This window comes from Centropristis striata, chromosome 15, assembly GCF_030273125.1.
Source record: "Centropristis striata isolate RG_2023a ecotype Rhode Island chromosome 15, C.striata_1.0, whole genome shotgun sequence".
NCBI classification, from domain to species: Eukaryota; Metazoa; Chordata; class Actinopteri; order Perciformes; family Serranidae; genus Centropristis; species Centropristis striata.
In genome coordinates, this window is record NC_081531.1 from 29,801,421 (window position 1) to 29,826,200 (window position 24,780).

The following is a 24,780-nucleotide window of genomic DNA, read 5'->3' on the forward strand; positions in this document are numbered from 1 at the left end:
AACTAAAGCTACAGATAGAATAGCAGAAAGTGTCCTGTGTATTCTATACATTTACTATACACTACCAGTCTGAATATTTCTTCACAAAAAGCCGTTTGTCCTGCTTTTCTCCACGTCTGTCAGATGCTGCAGTGAGGTAATTAAAGAAAATTGGTTGGCTATACTTAAAATGCCACAGTGATCAAAATTAATCATTACTAAAACATTTTTCTCCTCTCCACATCCCCTCCACTCTGTATTGCCGTCTCCTCCTCTTACCTTTCAGAAAGTCTGGCTGCTGTCTGCGACTCTGTCTCTATTTCTCCATTGTTTCAGTCTCAATCTTTAGTCCCCTCTTCTTCCATCTTAGTCTCTAGCCCTACCTTTTTGTCTCTGTCATTCTGCCTCTCTTTGGCAGAGGAGCTTGCCATTGGGATTTAGACGAAATTGAATTGAATTATGAAGGAATTTCTCTGCAGTACGATTGGCATCATTTCCTCCACACAACAGAACATCATTCTCATATCTCTCAGTGTGGGGGAATGAAAATAGGCCGTGCACCATTCTTTCTCTCATCCTTTTAAATTGAATTTTTCATATCACAGGGGCACTGAGACATCAGCCGTTTCCTTTAACATGGGCAGAAAACCCATTTCATAATATCTCAGAGACACATAGCTGTGATTCAATAGGAAAAGTCTGGCTTCCAGCTCCAGTACACATACGATATACCTCGACTCAGGATTGATAAACAGGGCCACATAGGTTCCCAGCAGCTTGAAAAGTTAAGGGTATTCCAGTTGAGTATACTATAGCTGTTTGGCTTCACAACTGGTCAAAACACTCCATTGTATTCTAAATGAAATGCAGCTTGTGCTCATAACCTTACACATTCCTTCCCCTCACACTGTCTCTGTGTGAAACATATTTGAACTTCTGGTGCCTCCCAGTCTACCAGTTTACTTTTATTCCATTTTTCCCAAACTGTCTTTGTAGAAGCCCTATTTTCCACTAAAAAATTGCACCCAAGTTGCAATAAAACATAGCGATGATTATGTTTAGCGGGTTATTATCCCCATTCATGAGTCTTCTTCAAAGGTATGAAGCTCAGCCGCTTGTTGTACTTTGCTCCTCCAATTGATTTTCTGAATATTCAGCATGTTTCACTGGTCACAGTGACACAGTTTAAACAATACCTCTGTGTTAGAAAAATTTGAATAAAAACATTTGGCAACAACTTAACTGTGACGAAAAACAAAGTAACAAGATATTTTATTTGAATAAAGTGTTTGGGCACTGTTGCTGTTTTCAGCTTTTGAAAAACGAGGTTTTCACTTCATAGCAATGAGATAAAGAGGGGCCGCTTTAGATTACTGTAGGCCTATATAGCATGATCTATTTTTTCATTACGCTACACCAATCTAGCACATTTTTTTGTTTGCCATGGGAAAAACATAGATAACTGGGTTAATTAAAAAATATAATTTTTATGATTAATTCATAGGAAATTATGCAATATTTGACTTTGATCCAGATGTGTTTTAGCAAGCAGTCAAAGTTCTATAAATGGAGATACGATCAATGTGATATAAATGGGGTACCAACCACTTAGGCTTAAAATTCAGAGGTTAACACCTTTCAAGAGTCAATGCTCCCTCAAGCTTTAAATCTCAGGTTAGATATTAAGGAATGTACTGTTATTAAAATTGATATGAAATTGAGGCAATTTTGTAGAGAACCACCGGGGTACTTTTCTACTATCGTAATATAATATCACCTTTTGAGTTATATTTATTAAATGTACTTTATTCATATGTTAATATCCTGTTATATCCCACTGGCTCCAGACTATATAGATTGCAGTTCCACCATATGTACCAACCATTAAGCTGCCACTTGCTGTGAAATACAGTACGCTGGGGAATCATTTCAACAAGGTAGTTAGACTACAGACAATGCAGTTGCCAGCTTGATCACCAAATGTTCACATACAGATCAGTCAAAACACAAATGCAAACTTGGAAGCATGAGACAGAGATTCAAACGCTGAATCTAAGTCACCTGCGGCTCTGCTGGAAGTCTGCTCAAAAAGTGGCAGAGACGATGGAAAAGCTTTCCCATCTGCCTAAGTACCAGCAGCCCTGTGCACTGGCAATCAGTGAGGCTTGGCTGGATGACAGGGCATCTGACGGCAGAGTGGTGTCAGGTAGCTCCAGGTCATTCACAGTGGACCGGGAACTCAGTGCTATGGGAGAGCACAACAGCAGTGGTGTCTGCTGTCCCATCAGGGATCAGTGGTGCAAATCAGCAATGGCAATATTGATGCACCACAGTCACCAAGATGCTCTCCTTGTTGCTGAGGCACAGCCATTTGCCCCAGGAGTCCCTTTTTATTCCTTCATTTAAGCTGCAGGCAAAAACATTATTTTTTATTTCAAATCCAATCTTTAGGACAGACTGTCCAGACTGTTATTTGCAAGTGATTAGATATGACCATTAACAATAACCCATCTGCGTCAGTGGCCGTGGAAACGACATAGGCGTGAGTACATTCACAAACTGGTGGTGCATTTTTCCAATACAGACACAAAACAGCACGCTGCAGGCTGGGTGAATAATGGAGATGTATCCTCTCACTCTTCACACCATAGCAATATCTAGTCTCAGTGCAGAAGTCCTCCATCACACCAGACAACATTAGTGACAGAGGTAGTTGATGTATGTTTTTTGCAGAAGTCGCAGCCAGCTAACAGGGCTGACAGCTTTCTGGACGTGACGTCACTTCAAAGTGTCAAATAGCGTGATTTGAAAGGGTCATTTTTATATCGGATATCAAACCACAAAACCATGAATGTGGCTTGAATTTTATCTGATAAAGGATGTCTCAGCCGAGAATTTAATATGGGCTGCCAGTCTCAACAAAACCTAACATTCCTGAAGCCTCATTCTCGTGATTCACCTCACACAAATCATCAGTTATGAATATATTATTTGGATTCCTTATGAATCTTACCAAAAACCAACTTTTATTTTACTCAACCTACTTAATTACTTCCAGTTGTTATGTACACTGTAAAAATGTCTGTAGATTTTATGGTGAAAAACTGCTAAACCATGACAGTAAAAGACCGTAAAATAATAAATGAGTGAATTCAGTTTCAGTAACAATGAAACACTATAAATGTATATATCCGCCTAAACAGTATTTTTTACAGTTTTGTTTTTTTGAAAAATACATTACTCCACTGTAAAATACATTGTTATATGTATTTAATGTAATATATCTATCTATAATAAATATATGTATTTATATTTTGTAAAAAAAAAAACTTTTTCTCACTGTTAAATGTACTAAACACCATATCACTAACCAAAATATACTGTAATATTTAATGGTAAAATCTTTAATTTATGCGGCATTAATAAAAAGTATTTTCTTGTCAGTTATATGGCAAAACAGCGTTTCTTTTGATGGAAAAAAGTTTTATTTATACATTAAAAAATTGAACAAAATGGCAATCTTAAACGTGAAATCAACAGTGCCAATATCTTTTTACCGTAATATTTAAAAAATCTCTACCGTATTTATTACGGTAAAGTTCTGGCAACCTGCAGCTGCCGTTTTTACCGTTAAAACAACAGGTTTTCTCTTACAGTGTTTGAAAGTAGTTATTTTAACCTAAGCCTTGTTCTTTTTCCCTAACCTTCACCAAGTAGTTTTGTTGCCTAACCCTAACCAAGTAGTTCCAGCTCACAATGTTTAAAACATGTTTTTGTAACAATTTTACATTAAATTTATATAAATAAAGTCAGATTTTATAAGATATCACACACACCCTACTAGATGTATACATTATGTGAGTGCCTATATTTTTTGTTGGCTCAGACAAATCAATTAGAGGATGAGAGGGAGAACAAAGTTTAGGGCTTATGAAGTCAAATGTCTTTTCTTACAGAAGTTTTTGTATTACATCAATAGTTTTGTTAATTAAAAACGACTATGCTCAGCTTACACAACAACTGCAAATACAAGCACATCAAAAGACTTAATGGTCCTTTCTCCTTGCTGAGCCTGAGTGCGTAAAGAATGTTTATTTTCTGTAACAAGGCCTTTTTTATATGTGACTAAAACTTCTATAGAAAAGGGAAATATTTAGCGGTTAATGGCTGTGAGATACACACCTTTGTCTCTTTTTGTTATTGTCCACAAGAGAAACTTTTATCAAGGTGACAGTGTGCATACAATCTGTTGAATACTTATTCAAAGTTGACTAAGGGCAGAGGTGATGAGGTATAGGAAATATATTTGCTATATAATAGCTTGAGGCCATCAGTCAGAACAGCTAATTTTTCAGTTTTAATGTAGTAGCCACGAGCTCACTTCTCATTGTATAAAAAATGTATTCACACAATTGATAGTGTAATTATTACTTTTCCTTTTACATCTGACCATGAAATACCTCGTGAAGAAGAAACAACATTGTTCTCTAACTGGCTGCTTCTCTTTCTGTCTTTTTAGCATATCAGTGGAAATATTCAGCTGTATTCATGTGTGGCTAGAAATTATTCTGAGGCAGTAGGTTGTATATAATATTTCTGGCAGTCTGACAGAAAAAAAAAGCGTCTCTAAAGAGCTACAGGAGCTCAAGGTACGGAGTGGATGATTGCTGTTTATTGCTACTTTAAAATGTGTCTTGGTTCCCTTGTAAAGACAGAATCCTGCTGTATCTTGCCATCTGCTTTGGAATTTTAATATTAGGCATATAAATGAGGCCATTTTAGCCCAATCTAAATGGGGTTATGAATTCGGATGTCATCGTAAATGTCCCCTCTTTCATTCTCAGCCCCATAGCTTCTTACTCCTTCCACAATGCCCAAACAATCCCCCTCTCTCCGCCTCCAGTCTCCCAGAATCTAATCCTTCTGCTTGTCCCCTCCAGCCAAAGCGCCGTCCGTGTCTGCCTGACCAACTCCCCGCTCCTGCTCAGCCTCCCCTTCCATCCTTCCGTCTTGCCGCATCCCTGCAGCCCCCAAGGCCTGGCAAAGGATTTGTGCTCTGACTAAAAGGAGAATCTATTTCCCATCTCTCTGCAGCCTTAGCTAGTTATCATACCCAGGAAACATGCTGACTCTCTGGAGTGATGCCTTGAGGAGAAGTTTAAGCAAGAATCCATATTTAAACAACTAAATGCCCCCTAACATTTAAACAGTCGTGGAGCTTCGGCGACGTCCAATCATATTTTAGAAATGCGTCATTAAGACACATCACGTCTGGTCCAGCCACATTGATCAATAGCAAGTTTATTGAAGTATCACAGAAACAATAGTGAAATAACTCACTATTGTGTGGTGTTTTGGATGGCTTCTCTATTGATACTTCTGTTAAGTGGAGTCTAGTGTGCTCTAACTTACTGATTGTGTGTAGATGCACCAATCAAAGAGCAAATAATAGGAAGAGACAATATGCAAATGTCCAAAACTCAGTGTCGACTTTTCTCATTTATGCACCAAGCATACAGACTGCTATCACAAACAAAGACATAAATGTGCTTTTTGTAAGAAATTTAGCTTAAGTTACATTTAATGTTACAAATAACCATGAAGCCCAAGACAGCTTTTATGCTATATCTATCTATGATTTATTGATGCAGCGATGTAGTAGCACTGCTGGAAGAGAGAAAAACAAGATGCACCCCAGAACTCAAATAATCATTATTTAGATGAAAGAGCAGGAGATGCATCTGTGAAGTGAGAAAAATGTGAATGGTTGAGATGATGGGGAGATGAACAGGTTTCTGGGAACATTTTGAAGCCCGCTAACAGCATTAAGAACACAGTGTTGATAGCACTTACCTAAGCTCTAAAAGCATTTCTCAATATCTGGTGTGTATGTACTAAAAGGCTGATGGTTCGAATGATTTCTAGCATGGATTTGTTTGCCAGAAAAGTGGTTGAATGGTAGAAAGCACAGACCCGTGGTATTGATCTGGGCTGACTCGTGCAGCAGAGGCAGGCCTGTTCTGCTGTATCAGTGCTTTCCTGACTTTTACGAGAGGTGCTCATGTGTGGGGGTGGGGGAGGAGTGTGATGGCACGTGCACTGTAAGGAGTCATCTTTCTGTTGTGGATCGGTGGTAAGTAGCCATTAGTAAACTGATCTTGGGAAGAGGAAATTTAATGGTCTCCTAACTGTATTTACAAGCCATTCAATTTGATAAAGGGTGCAATGTTGAATGATTTATTATATGCTGCTCTGCTACTCTTCAACTTATCAAATTCAGGATATCATCCGTATTTTCATTCATTCATTTATTATTTCATTCAAATCTCATCAGTATCTAATGGCAAAATCGAATCTTATGATATTCAAATGCTGGCAAAACAGTGACGGTCACACACGGTATTTCCACACACACGGCTCTGTTTTGTTCTTTTTGTTCGCCTTATTTAGATCTTCTTGGGATTCCTTTTTAGTTAAACCGCAGAAATATTGTCTAGCTTTCCACTCAGTTAAACATCAAAAGCTTTGGAAACTGGAAATATTAAAATATGGAGATAGGAAGTAGCTCACAGGGGCCACTGATTAGTGTACCAATCATTGTCATCAGAATTCATTTGGCAGTGGAAGATTTAGAAAATGAAACTTTTGTCTGACTAATAATGACAATAACAGAAAATATAATCCTTTTTACGTTTTCAATCTCTGTGGATGAGACTGTTGTTGTTTTTTACGTTTGCTTCCAGGACCTCACAGATGTATAGAAATGTTCTCCATACCTCACTATATATATATATATATATATATATATATATATATATATATATATATATATACACACATATATATATATATATATATATATATATATATTTTTTTTTTTTTTTTTTTTTTTTTAAACATATTGTACACTTGCTCTTACTAGTAAATGTTACTTGTACATTGTGTTTTTTTTCTGTGCATGAACCTTCACCTCCATCTGGAGCTCCTGATAAGATGGACAATGAATAACAAATAAAAATGCACAATCCTTCACATTGTGTCCCCACTGTCTATACCTGTGGGGACAAAATGTGACAGTACATCCTGTTATATTGTACATACACAGGACAGTATCATTCAGCATATTTAAACACAAGCCCCATATTTAGGTATTTTTTTGGGATAGTATGGGATATTTCAATAGTTCATGTATTCAATTCCAGCAACTGCTAATTCGCCCACCCTTATAATTGAAGTCCTCACTATGTTCATATATTTTTACCCTATAATATCAGCAGAATAATAACGGTGCAAAAGACTGTTTAATATTTAAGAGTGTTTAATATTTAATACTATTTTCTGACTTTTGAAGAGTGAATTTTAAAAGGCCACACGGTAGCCTAAAACAGTTACGGTACAACCTGCTCGCCGTCTCCACGGAGCCATCGAACAAAAGGAACAAAAATGTACAAAGTGTACAAAAGTGTAGTTGAAAAATCCTTTTTCTGCTTCAAAGATATTCATTTGTTGTCTTTCTTTTCCAGCATCCCCATCGGCGAGTGACCTTCTCCACCGCCAACCCTGTGCAGGACCTGCAGGACGCCTCTCAGCACAGCTACTATGACAGCGGCTTGGAGGAATCAGAGACTCCCAGCAGTAAGTCATCGTCTGGTCCTCGCATTGGACCCCTGACCCTGCCTGAAGACCACTATGAGAGAACCACTCCAGATGGCAGCATTGGAGAGACCGAGCACCCTGAAAACGGTACGCTGACAATCCCCTCCATTCTGTCGTGTTCTCTATGAATATGTATTTAAATGTAAATTACTCTAATAGGGTCTTTTTGTGTGTGTGTGTGTGTGTGTGTGTGTGTGAGTGTGTGTGGGGTTGTTGTTGGCGATGGAGACATTTGTGGGAGATTTGTTGTTGTGCTCTGTGGCCATTTTAGAGTGGAAATGTTGTGGCACCCGTGACGTTGACTTGCTGTGTTTGTCGATGACTGTGTGAAATGTTATTGGTTTTTAAGCAGATCTGTGCTTGTGTGGGAGGATGTGTGGGCATTTGTGTGTGTGTGCGGGATCAGGGCTGGAGTTAGCAGTGTCTCCATCCTCCTCATCAGCAGGTCCACTGTCAGACATCCTTAATGACCCTCTCTCACAAGTGTGCTAATTAAAAAGCCCAACTAATGGAGCATTTGCCCTCTAAATAAATCTGAACCATGACATCTGTGCAGAAAACACTGTGTTTACTCCAAGCATTTCTTTGCCGCTCGCTGCATCCAAGTTACACACTGCAGCTTAGGTGTGCAGGAGCTATAATTTTTAGCCACAGTAATCAATCCACAGGCTGAACAGTGATGGTCCCAGCATAGGTCCATATTAATAAAAACTCATAGCCAAAGCTGTAACTGCTATTCTGTGAACTGTGTATCATAATAATAATTTTGCCGCCTTAAGCTGCCAAACATAATCCATTACCTGTCTTGTAACACACTGTGATAAGTGATTCACATGGTGCATTTCCAGTCATTATGGTATTTTGCATTGCACCGCTCTCGGGATTAGACACTTTTACATGGTGATAGTTCACCAAGAACGTCTCGCCCTTCTCCTTATATTTGTATATCATTAGTTTGTTGTATTAACGTATGGTTTTATCTCAAGAGCATGTGCGGTTCTGCTTTTTGTGCATATGGATTTTAAGGCTTTTACTGCCCCGTACAAATGGGGCAGGTATCAGCAAGGATAGTGTTGTTGATCAGCATCGACAGTCACTTTGTCACAGTGTGAGTGAACAAGACACAAATATACCTTTGTCAATAAGACTGACTCCAAGTGCAGAGACAGACTTCTGTCTTTTATTTAAGTGAGAAGAAGAAACTATTTCAATCCCAAGCATTCCCAGTTGCATGAACGTTCCAGGATCAAAGGCTAAATTGTGTCACCGTCGTGCCAAAACAGCAGATGACAAAGTTCTATTATTAGTATAGTAGCATTGTGATGCGTTGCCTCTTTACTAGACAACTGTGTTGGATCTCATTAGCTAGCTTATTCATCTGTACTGCAAATGTTTTTTGTTTATGTATTTATGTCAATTAGTGACACCATTAATCAAAGTTGTTGGTGTGCAGAAGAGGATAGTTCTTGGCAATAGCGATTTTCCCTCTGGCCTCATAGCGGTCAGGGATGGCTTAACATTCTGTTTAATAGGTAGATTGAGTCGCCCTATATAAAGGCTGGCTGTTTACAGACCATGAGCCAACAGCTGACTTTTTCCATTTGCTCTTTGCACTTAGGGTGTAATATGTGCATTTTCTTTTTTGTAGCTGATTATAGCGTTTCTCCCATCTGCAGAAAACAGGTTTTGTCAGACAGGGCGCTCTTTGTTGTCAGCAGCAGGAGAGCAAGATTGTGAGTGGAGATGGAGCAGTTAAAGGATGAAAAGATGGCACAAGATGGGGGAGATGTTAGATTGTGACAGGAAGCGGGGACTAAGAGTCTCTGACAAGGAAGCAAAGCCCATAGGATGAGTACATAGGACAGGGAGATGCGAAGATGAACTGCTAACCAAGGATAGACCTAATTAAAATGTGATTCCCACTTCAGGGAGATAACAAAGAGCCCACATAAAATGAAGGATTAGACAGAAAAATCAAACGAGACAGAGGAATTCCTCCCCAGCTCCACCTGAACCGTGACGTGAAGTCTTTTTTTAAGCATTTGAGTGACAGAGTGACAGGTTGTACTGGTGCAGAGCTTTATTCATTGCAGTACAAATGAGTGACAGGCAAAAAATGGGGAGGTGAGCACGATATGTCACTCCATTTAAGTTGGATAAAACGCAATATATGAACCCCAGACTGTCAGCCTTTGCATCACTGGGCCCCGGAAATATCGACATGGATGTGTTTTTTGTTATACAAGTTGAACTTTGACAGTGGTGAATTTACATTGTGAGAGTGTCAGTGGCCTGCAGTGGAGAATGATGTAGTTCATGATCTATTTTAGATCCACTTTTGGAAAGTATGGTGTCAGTCAGACCTTTGCTGTATGTTACTAGTACAAGCTGTGCTTGGTGAGCATTCCAGTGTGACTGCAGCCTGGTCCATGCAGTTTCATCATTCACAGCATCTGATATTAACAATAATTGCTTTCAGAGGCAATTGGGATTGTACTTCTGATCTTTATCAACCCCTGAATATACCCTGTCCACCCCTACCTCTCAAAAAAATAAGGTTATATGGTAAGAGTCTAATTATATTAATGTCAGATTTATATAAGTTGGTGGAATTCATGTTGAATGTTTTAATGATCTAAGTTTGCTGCCTTTTAAAGATTTTTTAGACTAAAGTACTATGACCTTGGTTTATTGGACTGGGTGGCAGAGAGGAAAGGGAGTGTGTGGTCTGCGGCAGTCTCTGGTTCACTAAAGTAGACATCAACATATTCCCTCATGCTTCTTGGCTTTGGAATTAAGAGTCGATTCAAACTACAGTAATAAAATTTCTGATATATGACATGTGTGCTGCCTGATCTGCCGCAATTAATTTCTGGAGTTCCTTTTTTCGTATGCCTGAGCAGCTGCTCCCTCCCCCCATTTTTTTTATAATTCTTGTCTTCAGGCTTTATCAGAGTGCACTTCATTTCAGTTTCCCATGTGAATTTTTTTTTACTCTTATGTTCACGCGTGTAGCGTGCACATCACTCAACTGTTGGTTAACCTCATCAGAAATGTTTATCTATTAGATGCACGTGTGTGTGCACCTGCATGCATGCATGTATTTGTTTGCATAGGAGGAAGTTGCATCACACTCTGAATCTCTAAATCACTTTGATTACAGTGCTATTTTGTTTTAATAGACTCTCATCATAATCACTGAGCTCTTTAATTCTCTTTAAATTGATTGCTTTAGACAGCATGAAAACTGCTTATCGTGTATGTCTGGTTGCTGTCAAGATGTATGATTTGTCCTCCACAGTAATATCAGAGAACGAGGACGGACTCTGTCTGTCCCATCTGTCCACCCACTGTGTCTAAGACACTAACAGTAACATTGATTTACAGTATTGCTGATTAATTTACAAGGAGAATGCATAATTTTGTGTCTTTTGCTATTTACATTCCATATATTTCAAGTCCAAAGTATCAAAAACTATGAATTTTATGAAAAAAACATTTGCAGAAGATTGCATTCATTTGCATTTCATCTAGCTAATGTTGATGATATGAGTCAACATTCATTCTTTGATCCTTCATTTGACTTGTTGTCATTTTGTTTTACAAAGTTTCTTAAGTTCCATTCCATCAGTTGTTGCTGACAGTTGTTTTTTTTTGTTTTTTTTATCTACATCAACCCAAGTCATTGAGCATATTTTGAGCCCCAGCACACAGCCGGGACCAGATGCATTAAACTTTGTGTAAAATCACTACTGAAACTGTGTACAAAGATACAGAGATATGCATATGCCTAATTTCCACACCCACAGCGAGCAATTAATGGACAAAGAAATGCCCTCAAACTTGCTTTGCAAAAAGTGTAATTTCACTGACTGTGTCATATGTGCCATGCCAGCAGCTGTCATGAAACTTGGCTGTGGCTATTTGTAGAGTCCCTACCACTAATTCATCACCTTCCTGCAAACCATCATCTTGCTAAAATCTCATCATTATTATTGTTATTATTATTATTATTATTATTAATAAACATCAGAGTGAAGATCAGTGTTTCACAGATAGAATTAATGTTAAAACTTTTTAACAAATTGCAATTTCACAAATTGCTTCACAGTTAAGAATAAACTGAAATGATCTTTAACATGGAGATTACATTTTTTTATTAATGCATCTTTGATTAACATTTTGCCAAACACTGCAGCCTTAAAAATAATAGCACTAAAGGACAATCAAAAACCTGACAGTAATATTTTGTTATCAGGTTTAACCATGCATGTGCCCGGTGCCTGCTAAAAGGAGCAGTCTTTGTGCGTACACATCGTTTAGGCATCGGGCCCCTGAAGACACATTACTGAAATTATTTAACCCTGGGCATGAGCCATCCGGGACCTGTTACAGGCCTCTTCGTTCTTCTTAGGACACAAGTTTGACCAGCAATCCCGTCATGTCCAGTCCAACCTAGACAATAATCACTCTTCTGGGGATCAGTGGTTAGGCGTCTTGGCTGTGATATGAGGGCTAGCACCGATAGGACACAGGTGGATTGAAGACTGGTACCAGCGTGTACACACACACACACACACACACACACACACACACACTCAAACTCAATTGACCACAGATGGAGGAATTTTTGATGTGGCCGGTTGCCCAGCGTGAGGTCTCCCTGTGTCTTCCACTGTTCGGACTCACTGCCATATGGGCTATTGAGAAGGGTGAGATAAAATGGAATAAATGGCATTTGCATGATAATGAGGTTCTTCAGTAATGCTGTCTGATTTTGCTGCCTTAGATCTCTCAGTTGATGCATGTAGCCCCGTATATCTGTTTTTTTTTTTTAAATATCCTGTCGTCAGGGATTTTCCTCTGCTTTCAATGCTTGCCATATCAGTTTCATACAGGGTACCACAGTTTTAGCCATCACTGCTTTAACATCATGTGCTCCCTGTGAATATTTGGTTTGTGGCTTGTTTGTGTACAAAGCATGAGAAACATTTTAAACAAAGAAAGATGTGGAGGAAGACGTTGTGCAGACAGAGAGGCAGATCGTCAGCCTGATGGGGCTTGTTTGTCTTATGGTGCCAGCTTGGGCTCATAGCCTGGTGCCAGTATAGTGTGCTGATGCAGGGATGTGGTTTTCCTCAGACAGATGTCATTGTGCCTTGTCAGAGTCCCTGCCTGTTAGTACTATTGAGTGGAGTGGAGTAGACCACGCCAGCCTGTACCAGCACATCGGTCTATGCCAGCCACTGCTGTGGAGCCACAACCACCCGAGCAGGGACGGGTCATGGGACTGGCAGTTTTGTGGAAGCTTCTGTGGAAAAAAAGCCCTTACAAGTGGTCCCCTGAGGCAAGTTGTCATGAGTAATACGCTTATAATCCCAAACTCATTCTAGCACACGCATTATGCTCTGCTCACATCAGCTGCTGCTGTTTGTTACCCCCAATTGTTTGTAATTTTATGTTGCAGCAAATAGGTCACTGGAAGAGCCCAACTGGAGCAGAATTAAACCCTATAACCTGGATTAGGCTTTGACACCGTGGACAATGGTTAACTATGGCCCTTTTACAAATGACTTTATGGGAGAATGCAGCTGAATTCAAAATGGAACTGATGATGTGTCAACACGTCACAGTTTTGAATGTGTCTAGATTTCACTTCGCCCAATTTGAATCCAAAAATGTGCTTTCGCTTGTGTGATCACTAACAATGAGACCTACACACTCATCTCAAACTTTGGTTGCACACATTACACATTACAATGACTGCAGACAGGCCAGACCTTTGAAGGGGGCCATGTGAGAGAAGAGACATGGTATCACAGCTCAGACCATTAACTGCAGCAAAGTCTGTAATTGGCTGAGTGAAGTGACATATTATTGTGTTGCAGAGATTGCAGCCACATGTGAAATCTAGAACCAGAATGGAAGTCCCATTATTCCAATTATCTGCTCCTTGCATTCAATTTCATATTACCTTTTTTTTTTACACTTAAAAGTGATTTCTCTATAATTTCATCATTATGTTGAGCTGACTGGAAGACTTTGTGATAATAGCATGTTTTTGTCATAACCTGTAACATATTTGGGCTGTAGTTATTTTAGTTTGGATATGCATTTGCTTTGGTTTTGTTATATTTGGTTATTGCCTATGCTCTAGGAGAAAATACTGAAAAACTGAGAAATGTATGTTCAATGATAAAAAAAAAAATAGTTTAAATAGTAAGAAATGAAAAATCATAGATCAGAGATTTAGCAGAACATTTCTACAACATTTCCCAGGGACAGATCCCCAGCCCTCTTCATTTTACATTAGATCTACACAAGCAACTCGGCTCTTATCCACATGTATATAACATGGATGAAAACCCAGATGAGTGTTCGGAATTATGCACAGAAAGAAAAGTTCACACATATAAGCGCACATTAGGTTCCATAAATAGTGCTTTTAACACCATGCTGCCACTGAAAATGTCCGGTTTTAGCACTAAGCTTGTAAAATGAATGAGTGAGCCAGTATGCCTAAGCCAGTATCCCTAAGCTTTAGATGTGCTCATGTATTACTCTAACAAAAGTGGATGGCTCTCTGTACTTAGGCAAAAATTGGATAGCACGCTGCTTGCTCTTGCCACGCCAGTGAGTCTGGGCAACAGCATGCTGAAGCAGCAGGTTTGGAGGTGGTGATGTGTGTGTAAATGCAGGCTTGAAAGTACAAGTTTATAAAGACACATGGAGAAAATTTCTTAATTAGCCGGGTGTAGCTTGTGGCAATATGAGACGTTCCTTTTAGCTGAGTGTCCACTGGCAGGTCCCTGAGTAGAAACTTTAAGGATAATTATGGAGGCAGAAATAGAAAGAGGTGGTAGTGTTCTGTTCCTCTCAGTGGGTCTTACCCAGTCTCACCCCAGTTGTGATTCGTAGAGCAGGTAGAGCACTGTGCTTTGGGGAGGGGATGCTGGCTAGGGGCCAGATCCACTTCAACCTCAGTTGGTCGGGCAGCTCAAGCCGGCATCAGAGAAAGGCCCTGGGGGTCATCTCTCCATCATAGTGTGATGGGGACCGAGAGCCGCTGAACCTCCCTCTAACTAGTGTTCTGCCCTTCAATGATGGATGGCACTTGAGGGACTGGAATTGTACTGTATGGTTCTGACATGCATTTCCTTATTTCCAGTGAGTTACAGAGGAATGGAGCCGCTCTTGCTTTAAGGCTTTCGTACCGTCAGTTGAGGATATCTCAGAATTCACTGCAGTTCAAGGACCTCACAAAGTCTGTGAGGACTACATGCAGTGGAACTGAAAATGTCATCTCCACACTAAATGGAAAGCAGCAGTATGTTGTGTGTTCTTGTTTTTTGCTTTTTTTACAAATGGAAATATCTGTGTAGTGAAAAGATCAATTCTTAATTTGTGGTTTCGTGTTAACATGGTAAATCATGCAGTCGATATTCTACATGCCTAAAGCTAAATAGAAATTACTTGAATTTGTCTTGCTTAACCTCACGGCCAAGCATGTTACAGTGCTTTGCATTTAATGTGACATAACTAACATTTTACTGCCCTATTGCACTGAATATTTTTATGGGTTTTTTACAGGGGTTTTCATTAGTTCCACAACTTCACCTGTTCTAGCATTTTCTGGCTTTGAAATGTCACTTTAAAACTCAATCTCTGGCTCCTGCTATCCCTTGTTCTGAAGCCAAAAGTAAAGTAATTCTGACAGAATTTTGCATGATGCAGCTTGTTTCCGCTGTGCATTTCTGCTGGATCTCTGCTCTAATTAGAGAGCCTACTTGACTACATTGTACAATTGTGACAGCTTACTGCCTGTTCCAAGCTGCAGAGCTGTAACAGAGACGTGTAGATCTTTGCATTTCTTGGTCGCCACAAATTGCCATTTTACTTACAGCAATTATACAATTTTCTTCACTTTCCCGTTGGCTAACTCTATCTCAGATGGTCATGTCGCAAGGTCCAACACTTGTCACTCATCTTGATGAGCTGTCTACTTTGAAACAGTATCTAGCCTGGAGATGAGGTACCCATCAAACAGGCAGCCACCACAGGCACTGAAAAAACAGATGGCGAGTGCAGCCACTTTAATAAAAAAAGCAACAGCAATGTTTACTCTTGTTGTGCATTTGCTGTATGTCTTTTTTCCCTTCTCTTCCTGTTTTCCCACTTCATTGTTGTTATTGCAAAGGCTCCTTTGCACTTGATAGCCCAAATCTAACTCACCACAAGCCACAGTCACGTGGCACAAAGGAAGAGTAGATACGGCCAACATTATCAAAAAATATCATTAAAAAGTCTCCACATTTCAGGCGAACATGGCGTTTTTACGGAGCACACCAAGGGTCACAGACAGACCCAAGCTACTGCACTGTGTACATGACCTAATTTACCCACCAGTTCATTAAATTTTCATTTTATTATCTCGTGATGTAGTGAATGTCCTGTCCATTTATGTTATTTTAATGTGATAAAACATTTATATTGCCGCTTTAATGCCCCTTTAATACACAAGGCAGCACTAAAGTGCAGGTGTGGTCTTCATTCAATTAACCAAAATACTTGCAGTTATGCCCAAGTGTTCCTGCCTCCCCGCCACATTTACACCCATATCCGAGCAGATATTAGGTCAACTGTGTTGTTGCGTTAGATTATCATTTTTGTTCGAGGGGTTCAACAACATCAAAGGACATGAACATTGACTCTTATCCAGCATGCCAAAGCTTGTAAGAGTCAATCAAACGCAAGCAGCTGAATGCAATTGATCAGTAAGGAACAACAGGGGAGGGTGGAATCACGCTGGCCTTAAAAGCCGATATGATGACCCCCTGCTGCCTTCTGTGTTTTGCGTTTCTCTTCAAGTCCATATTTAAAGACAGAAATGTGCAGTTTCCTTTAATAATTATATATTCAATCAGTCTTGTGATGCCATTTGATTTTTTCCCCCTAGCCTTAATGAAAGCCTTGTCAGAAAAACTATCTCCTGGCAGAGGGTATAGAAGGGTAGAGCAGCTTTGGGAGATGGCTGCTGCTCTTTTCATTTTTGCCTCTCTGCTACACAAAAGGCAATTTTCATATTTCATCATGTTATAAATTTGAATTGTCCGGCTCCAAACACATAGCTGTATTGTTCAGAGCATTGTGGGAACAGAGCTTTCCGTCTGACTGGGTTAGTATTTTGACTTTCCCAGAGAATTGTCAGTCATGCAGCAACTCTCTATCTACAGTAAACGGTCAAATAAAGCTTCGCCTCTTCAGGGTCGTTATTTAGCTGCCGCATGGACTGCGTACACAATTCTAAAGATCGGATTTTGTGAGATAATGTTGGTGTTTTTCCATACTTTGCATTAAACCTCTGAAGTCCAGGAGATTTTGGTTCAAATTTGTCAACTTCCTATGCATTAATTTCTGTCTGTGTTTAGCATCTTTCAGTCTGTCCTTACATCACATGCATGGCTCCTTTTTCTCCACACAAACTTGGCTATCAGTCAGATTTTTCATTGTATTTGAATTAGCAAAGTATAAAGCTGCCAGGAACCAAAAATACAAAGAAAAGACAAAGGTGTCTATGGAAATGTACTATTTTTTACCATTTATACACACACAAAAAAGCAGAAAAAATAATAAATAATAAAACTACAAAACAGTCTATTTGCATGTAAACTAAAAATAGTAATAGTTTTCATTGTAGAAAGAAAGTTCACATTTTAAAAAATGGTCTAGACACGTAAATGGCACACTGTGAAAGCTCCTATGATTGCACTTTCCACTGGCTTTCTCAGCTTGTCTACATATCATATATAAATAAAGTCATTACTGTAAATAAATATAAATAGATGGACTCCAGAGGGTTAAAATGATGTGCCTTCTGTGACTCTGGTAATGATAAACAGAGATTTTAATAAAACAGTTCAAATATTTGTATCATGTGGGTCGATACATGCATTTTGCCTGGACTTCATCCAGACCACATGTAGGACAACTCTGATGCCAGCCTGACCACTTGGTTTCTGGTTTAAGGATATGATGTATGATCAAATGATAAAAGTTGTTCAGGAACAACCATGGCCATAGGCTATGTAGCCTCAAGATGTGGAAAAAATGTTGAGAATGTCACTACAGAGTAAAAAAATCTTTGAAACTGTTTTCTGCATTTCATTTCTATTTTCTTTTACCTCTCCCTAGTTAACCACATCTCACTTGCAGACTGAGGAAATCAAAGGAAGATTAGCAAAGAGATGACATCTTGATCGAAAGGGGAAGGCAAACAACAAATGGAAGACATCCGTTTAACATGTCAATAAGATCAATGAGTGAAAGATAGTGAGCATGAAAGTGGTGCATAGGAATTAACTCCAGGGGAAAATCCTGAGAAGAAAATAATTCCCTCTTTGATAATTAGAGCTGTAGATCACATGTAAGGAAGTCTTTGATTTTCTCATTGATGAGAAGAAAATTGCTGTGAGTTATATTCACATTATTTTGTATGATTTGAATATAGAACCAGTAAAAGCCAGTCAACATATTGGATATTGTATATAGGAATATTTTCCCACTCTTTCTCACTCACAAAAGAAAATGCATTTTATACTGAAAACAAGAAAATGAATCTGTGATGGGTTAAATGGAGGCTCTTAGAGACAGGTTAGTGTGTGGGCGGCAAACAAAGATAAAAGCACAACAGTAACATATTGAGACCTGAGCAAAAAAGCCCATTACAGTAAGTGTTTCTAGGAAAATTCGGTTCAAGGAAATAAACAGCTTAAATGCAAGAGACAGTAAGACTGAATGTTTCTTTTTCTGCTATTGCAAAATGAAACATCTCCTACCTGCTAGGATGAGGCCATGGAGCGCTGCCACCGTGGTAGAAAGGGCCAAAGAGTGCAAATGTGAAAGCCTAAAGCAGGAAGAAAGCTTCAAAGGCAGGGACCAAGAAAGAGACATTCAGACAAGAAGAAGAAAGAAAGAACGTTTGGGTGTGAGACAGGAATAGACAAGTGACTCTTCAAGTAAATGTCACACAGTAATCAGAGAAGGGTAGGTCGATAAAACGGTCTGTCTAATTATCATGACAATAGTTTTCATTAAATCAGTCATAAACCTCACAAAAACGTATTTTTGGCATTTTTTTTCTCACCTCCATCTTCACTTCCAACCTCAGTGCTGTCACCAATTATTAAACCAACTGAAATCTTGCATTTCTTTTTTTTTTATCTGCTCATCTGCATCAGAGGCAGACTTCTGCTGCTTGTAGACAAACACGTCCACTCACAGCAGAACTGAGCAAAGCAGAGTTCAATCAAATTGTTCCAATAGAAATGTATTCTTAACATTTACTAAACAAGTTTGGTTAAGCTTCCTTGACCTGTGCAGAATTTGTAATGGAGTTACACTTTGTGCCACAAAGAAGAAAAAAACATCAGCCTATTGAGCGTCCAGTCACAACCCCACACCACAGGGATTTAGTCTACATTTCTTTGAGCATTTCTAATTAAATTGCACAGAAAAGTGAATAGGAAATGTGAGGTTTCCTATTTCAGGAGTGAAAGGAAGAAGGAGCAGCAGAGTGGGCCGAAATGTAATTATGCAAGCAGGTTATAACATAAAGATATGATAGCATTATACAAGTTAGTAACCTTTTACAAATTCTGTTTCCTGTAAACCTATGACAGCTAAATGGAGTAGTGCCCTTGATTATTCCATCTAACATGTTGTTAGAGTGTAAAAACGATTATTACATTTTAAAACCCTATGCCAGAGGATTAATATCATCCATGTATATTACTTTAAACTGTGTTTACATCAAACTGAACATGCATAAAGCAGTGGCTGTGTATTAATCCTAATCAGCTTCCCTGTGTTTAGTATTACACCCTGCATCAACGGTGGCGCAGCCCGTGATAAAGATTTAAATGCATCATTAATAAAATACCTGTATTGGCCTAAAGAACAAATGCAAATTTCTAAATTTAGGCACTGATGTCTAACTAATGCCTTTCAAACTCAACATGCACATTCAACTCTCCCTGAAGCCCTCTCTGCATGAATATGAGATTGGATACAGCATATAGGGGGCTGCTGTTTATTATCCAAGCTGACTGCACTAATAAAAGATTTAAGCAAAACGATGTTGGCATCTTTTCTCCCTTAGGGCAGCATTGATGGGTGTAACAGCAGGTCTATGGTCAAGACCTACTGTATGTTGTATAATGTGTTAATGCAAATGATTTGATGGATTATCTGGAGACCTATTTGTATTTATTATTTTTTTCCTTGCAGTTCCACTTACAGACCTACAGAAAAAAAACGAAAGGTATTGTTTGAACTGAGTCAATTGAATAATAGTCATAAAACTGTGAACTAGACTTATATAATAATCATAAACCTAAATCTCCTATGCTTGTGATAAATAATTTGTTCTTGTTTATTTATTTATTTATTTTTTTTTTTGCATTGGCAGCTGCTGCAGATCAATATTGTGTTGTCAAGGTTCAGAATGCAATTTCCAGTCAGTAATTGGCCAGCAAGCCAAACATATTGTTGTGGGCAGAGGCATGAAGCTGTTCTCCACACAAGCATTTCACAAACACCTCTGCACACCAACAGAGAAACGATTATATTACTCACAAAAGCAACTACATCATCATTTAGAACCGTTTCCTCCCTGTCCTCCACCAATGTTTTGAATCTATTTTATCTGGAGATGCTTTATGTTTGTCACAGTTTGACAAAGCCTTAGTATTGGTTGACATATCACACCGCATATCAACTTCTCAATTGGAGGAGCTGGTGCATAGCGTGATCTGTCAGCAGGTGCTAAGGCTTTGTCAAATGCAGTGATACGAAAGGCAGTCTTCAAATAGAGGAACTGTAAGACAAAATGGTGGATGGTGAGAGAACTGACAGGAGGTGTAGCATCACCCACTGAACCATCTACAGCGGCTCCTCCTGACGTGCCTCTGGCCGACATGTCCACTCCTCAGCCTTTGTCAGCGAGAGGCTCGCCTCAGCAGGAAGCCGAGAATTCAAACCTGTTTCCTTAAACATAAATACCAACTCTCATCCTGGCATTACTTTCTGTGGACTAGAGTACTTATAAGCCTGCACTGCAAAAAAGCCAACTTATATTTATTTGGCCTAAAACAGTGATTTAAGTTGGTACAACTTGGAAATATCAATTATTGACATTTAGGGCAAAAATGTAAGTTAGCACAACAAAGGAAGCCATTTGTATGCCCAAAAACAAGTTTGTGAGTTGTTATTACTTATATCTTTAAGTCAGGGTTCACAACAAGGGACAATAGTTCTGCTAACTCTTATTTCTTTGTTGTGAAATGAGGGAAATCGGTGAAATTCGGTCATTAGCGAAAGCTAGCGGCTAACTGATGCTAGCGGCTAATTGATGCTAGCGGTGCTGCTTGTTACAGCTACAAGAGTAGCCTTAGCGTATCAATGCTATCTCAACATTGTGGTCGCAACATTAGCTGACATTTCATAGCGGTGTTAAAATCGTGCCAATTCAGCACATTGCAGAAGTTAGCAGGAGTCAGGAGTTATTACAATGTAAAACTATAAGTTATAACTTACAGTTAAGCTGACAAAAATCTGAATTTTGAGCAGACTCAAAAACAAAACTTAAAATATTTAGTTTAATTGTCCAACTTAAAATTTTATCGAAGTTTGTTGCCTTCAAATTTTGAGTTCACCCAACTTTTCTTTTTTTGCAGTGTGATAAACCAAAACTTTTAAAGGGACAGTTCATCCCCAAGTAAATTTTTTTGTCTTACCTGTCCAGCTTTTTTCATCTTGATTATTTGATGCAAGTTGCTGATTGTTGGAAATATTGGCCATAGAACTGTCTGCCTTCTTGCGATTATAATGCAACTTTATGTCACTTTGCTTGTGTGCTCAAAGCAACAAAAACCTATGAACAATCAAACAAATGAAGAAACCCAACAGCAAATATTATGACCCAGTTAGTCAAGATAATCCACAGACTTTGTTGTGGGCAGTTTCATTCCTAAACGATGGTGAAAATGATGGTGGTAGCCTCCGTTTAGTCACTGATTGGTTTTATGGTTTTGAAGCCTTGATATGGTGGCTGTCACCACCTTGTTTTGTTTTTTTGCGAACACTGCACAAACAACAGATCAGGCTGCATCAGATATTGCTAGCCCTAGTTTGGTTAGGAAGGGCCATCCGTTACTCAAAATGAACAGCTGACTCCTTAAAATGTGCGTTGGCCGAACAAAGCTCTGAACAATTTTTAGCAACCAAAATATTTCATTAGCTTTGAAGTGAAAGCACACTGTGAGACCAAAGTTAGCCCCGCCCAAAAGCATAACCTGCTTAACTATGTATTTTACTTAAAATGGGTCTATAATTCACTAAATAAACATTGTGCTGTAATAAGACGTATAGAAATTGCAAGGGTAAAAACGAATTGTGAATCTTAACTGTGGTAATAAATCAAGTGAGAAGTCGGGTTATTTTCCTATATTGACTGTCATGCAGTCTGACTTGTTATTGTGGATTCACTACCTGTATTCACACAAAACAAACTTTTTCAACAATGCTGTCTATAAAAGCAGGGCATGCTGTGTATGTGAACTGTTGCACACACACCACGCACACCAATTATTTACAGAATGAGAGTTGTGGTGTTGTAACTAAATGGTTAACTGCAGCCTTATCTAACATGTCACTTTCTGTAGAGGTAAGGTGACAAAGCCTTCAAGCCTACATATTCTAATTTTGCTGGTAGATGTGAAAGTGCATGTCTGAGGTTACAAGCTCCACCGTTGTTCTTTTGTATTCCATTACAATAAGCAAGGAAAATGTGCACGTCAACACTATGTTTGTGTGCTTGTAGCAAGTTTCCTTCTGTTAAAAATGCTTCCCTCTGGAGGAAAAAAAGACTGTTTCTGGTAGCTTCTGCTTACTGTGAGAAACTGTTCTGAACACTTGAATAACAAGACTTGACATGTCACAGCGAAAGAAATACAAAACCCTGGTTTCTTGTTGTTTTTCTTCACAGAGTATGACAACCACAGAATACATTCACACCCAGTTATTACACTGATAGCCAGCACCAGACACTAATGTCTGTTCACTTGTGGGATATTTCTTTCTCCTTTTGTTTCTTGGAACTTTTTAGTCATTTACCACATAAACTGTTTTGCTGGGATCACAAATATACCATTAATATCACTCACGCACTCCCAAACGAGTAGCTGTTTTTTCCCCGTTATCCCTCTATGAGCTGTGGGTCTCTCATATTTGTTCGTCATCGATCATAACGGTGTGGCGCACACGCTGGAAAGCAGCCGGTGGGGAGAGGCAGCATTTGCAATCAAACAGAGAGTAGCAGTGTGAAATCTCAGGAAGAGGCAGCTTCCCCCATGCCCGTGGGCAGGGGATCAGACGATGAGGAAGCCTGCCTCAGACACTCAACACCTCCCACTGGCACCCTGATGCAAGCAGCATGCAAACCCACCCCTCACATGTATCTGTCAGCCGGGGGGTTAAGCTCTGTGTGTACCCCCACTCTGTAACTGCACTGTGGAGTGCATGTTATGCTACTGCAGTGGAGGTGCTGTTAGAAGCTTTGCTAAGGTTCACTGTGAGTCGGTGATGAGGTACTGAAGGTGAAAAAAGGTGGAAATTACTGTTTTTCTTTTTTTTTTATGATATTGCTTTAAGGAAGCAGATGGGGCCGACCCAATATAAAAGGAGAAAGCTACAGGTGCAATCTATCTCCAAGTCTAGAGGAAAAGAATTCTGCTGTGCAGAGAGTCAGAAATGTCATTGAGTCACTGCTCCTCAAAACCAAATCACAAGCTCTCTAAATCCAGTCAGTCTGTTCCAGCCACTGGCATAATCGTGCTGTGGTTTGCCCATCTGTCCTCCATTGTCCACCTTGGTTCTCCATCCATGACTTACAAGACTATAAACTCTAAAGGGTTTGTTCCAGACTGTGAGCAGATTTATTTCAGGTATAGGTACAGCAAAAAAAAAAAAAAAACAGGCCTGAGTGGGTGAGAACAAACCCATTTTCCCACAGTGACTTTGTCTGCTCTTTAACCCAGTGTTTGACTCATTTGCTTCATCATGTCCAGCAAATATTCCAACAATGATCGTTTCAACTGAGTGTGGGAGTGTGTTTTGATGTGCAGAGCGGACGTTATTGTGCCACACTGTAAGTGGGTACTACAGCTACAGATGGCTAACAGCCACAGCAAAAGGCAGACACAAAAGTACAATTATCAGCATTGATTTTATTTTGTAGATAGATTTGAGTGTGAAAAAAGGTCAGAGCAAGCAAATATAAGGCGTTGTGTTTTCACAAACAATACACCCTATCATAGCATGCTGCCAATTACTATATGATAACCAATTCATTATTTTCACATGTGGACATTTATTTTTGATCTGACATGTGTAAAAGAACATTATATACACTATAAAACGCTAATGAAAGCATGCAGCGCCAATTACTCCAACACGACAGGTCACAGATGAATATACACCTCTCATTTGTTAAATTGTCTATTAAGAACAGACAACATGTCAGAGCTACTTTATAAATAAAACCATATAACATTTTGATGAAACACTAACAGACAAGGTAATGGCTGACTGAAATAGCTTGCATTAAAGCATCTATGTTCTCTGATGATGGTGTGCGATATCTGCTTTGGCACTGTTGGAAGAAAATGGCAGGGTTTGGCAAGCTAGACGGCGTATTTAGCTGTCATTGCTGATTTTCTGGCCCCTGATGATGATGAGCATGGTTCAGAATGTGCTTTAATTCCTGTCATTGGTGCATGCCATCATTTTGAATTACATGTTTTCTTTTAACTGCCATTTCATTACATTAAGTCCAAATTATATTTTCTAAAAACACAGTCGACCTAAAGTCAATTACCATCCCGACAGTCAGTGCGGATGTGGCAATCAGTGTTAACCTTTATGTCTTTTATTCCTTCTTTTGTAAATATGAATGGGTTAAATAAAAATTATACATTAAACAGGCAAATATGGGACACAATTGTGTCTGGCTACCTGTGTGTAGGAATGGTATAGGTATCGTTAAATCATCAGCTGATAACGTGAAATTTGTGTTATTATGTATTGTAT

General features: G+C 39.1%; 1 protein-coding gene across 1 annotated transcript in view; it reads left to right on the forward strand.

The window, feature by feature from the left end:
• The window catches only part of pcdh1a (protocadherin 1a), an 87,129-nt gene that overhangs the window by 55,916 nt on the left and 6,433 nt on the right, over positions 1–24,780 (forward strand). Inside the window, exon 4 of the mRNA XM_059351517.1 lies at positions 7,503–7,722. Coding sequence (XP_059207500.1) covers positions 7,503–7,722 — 220 coding nt within the window. The remainder of the gene's footprint in view (positions 1–7,502; positions 7,723–24,780) is intronic.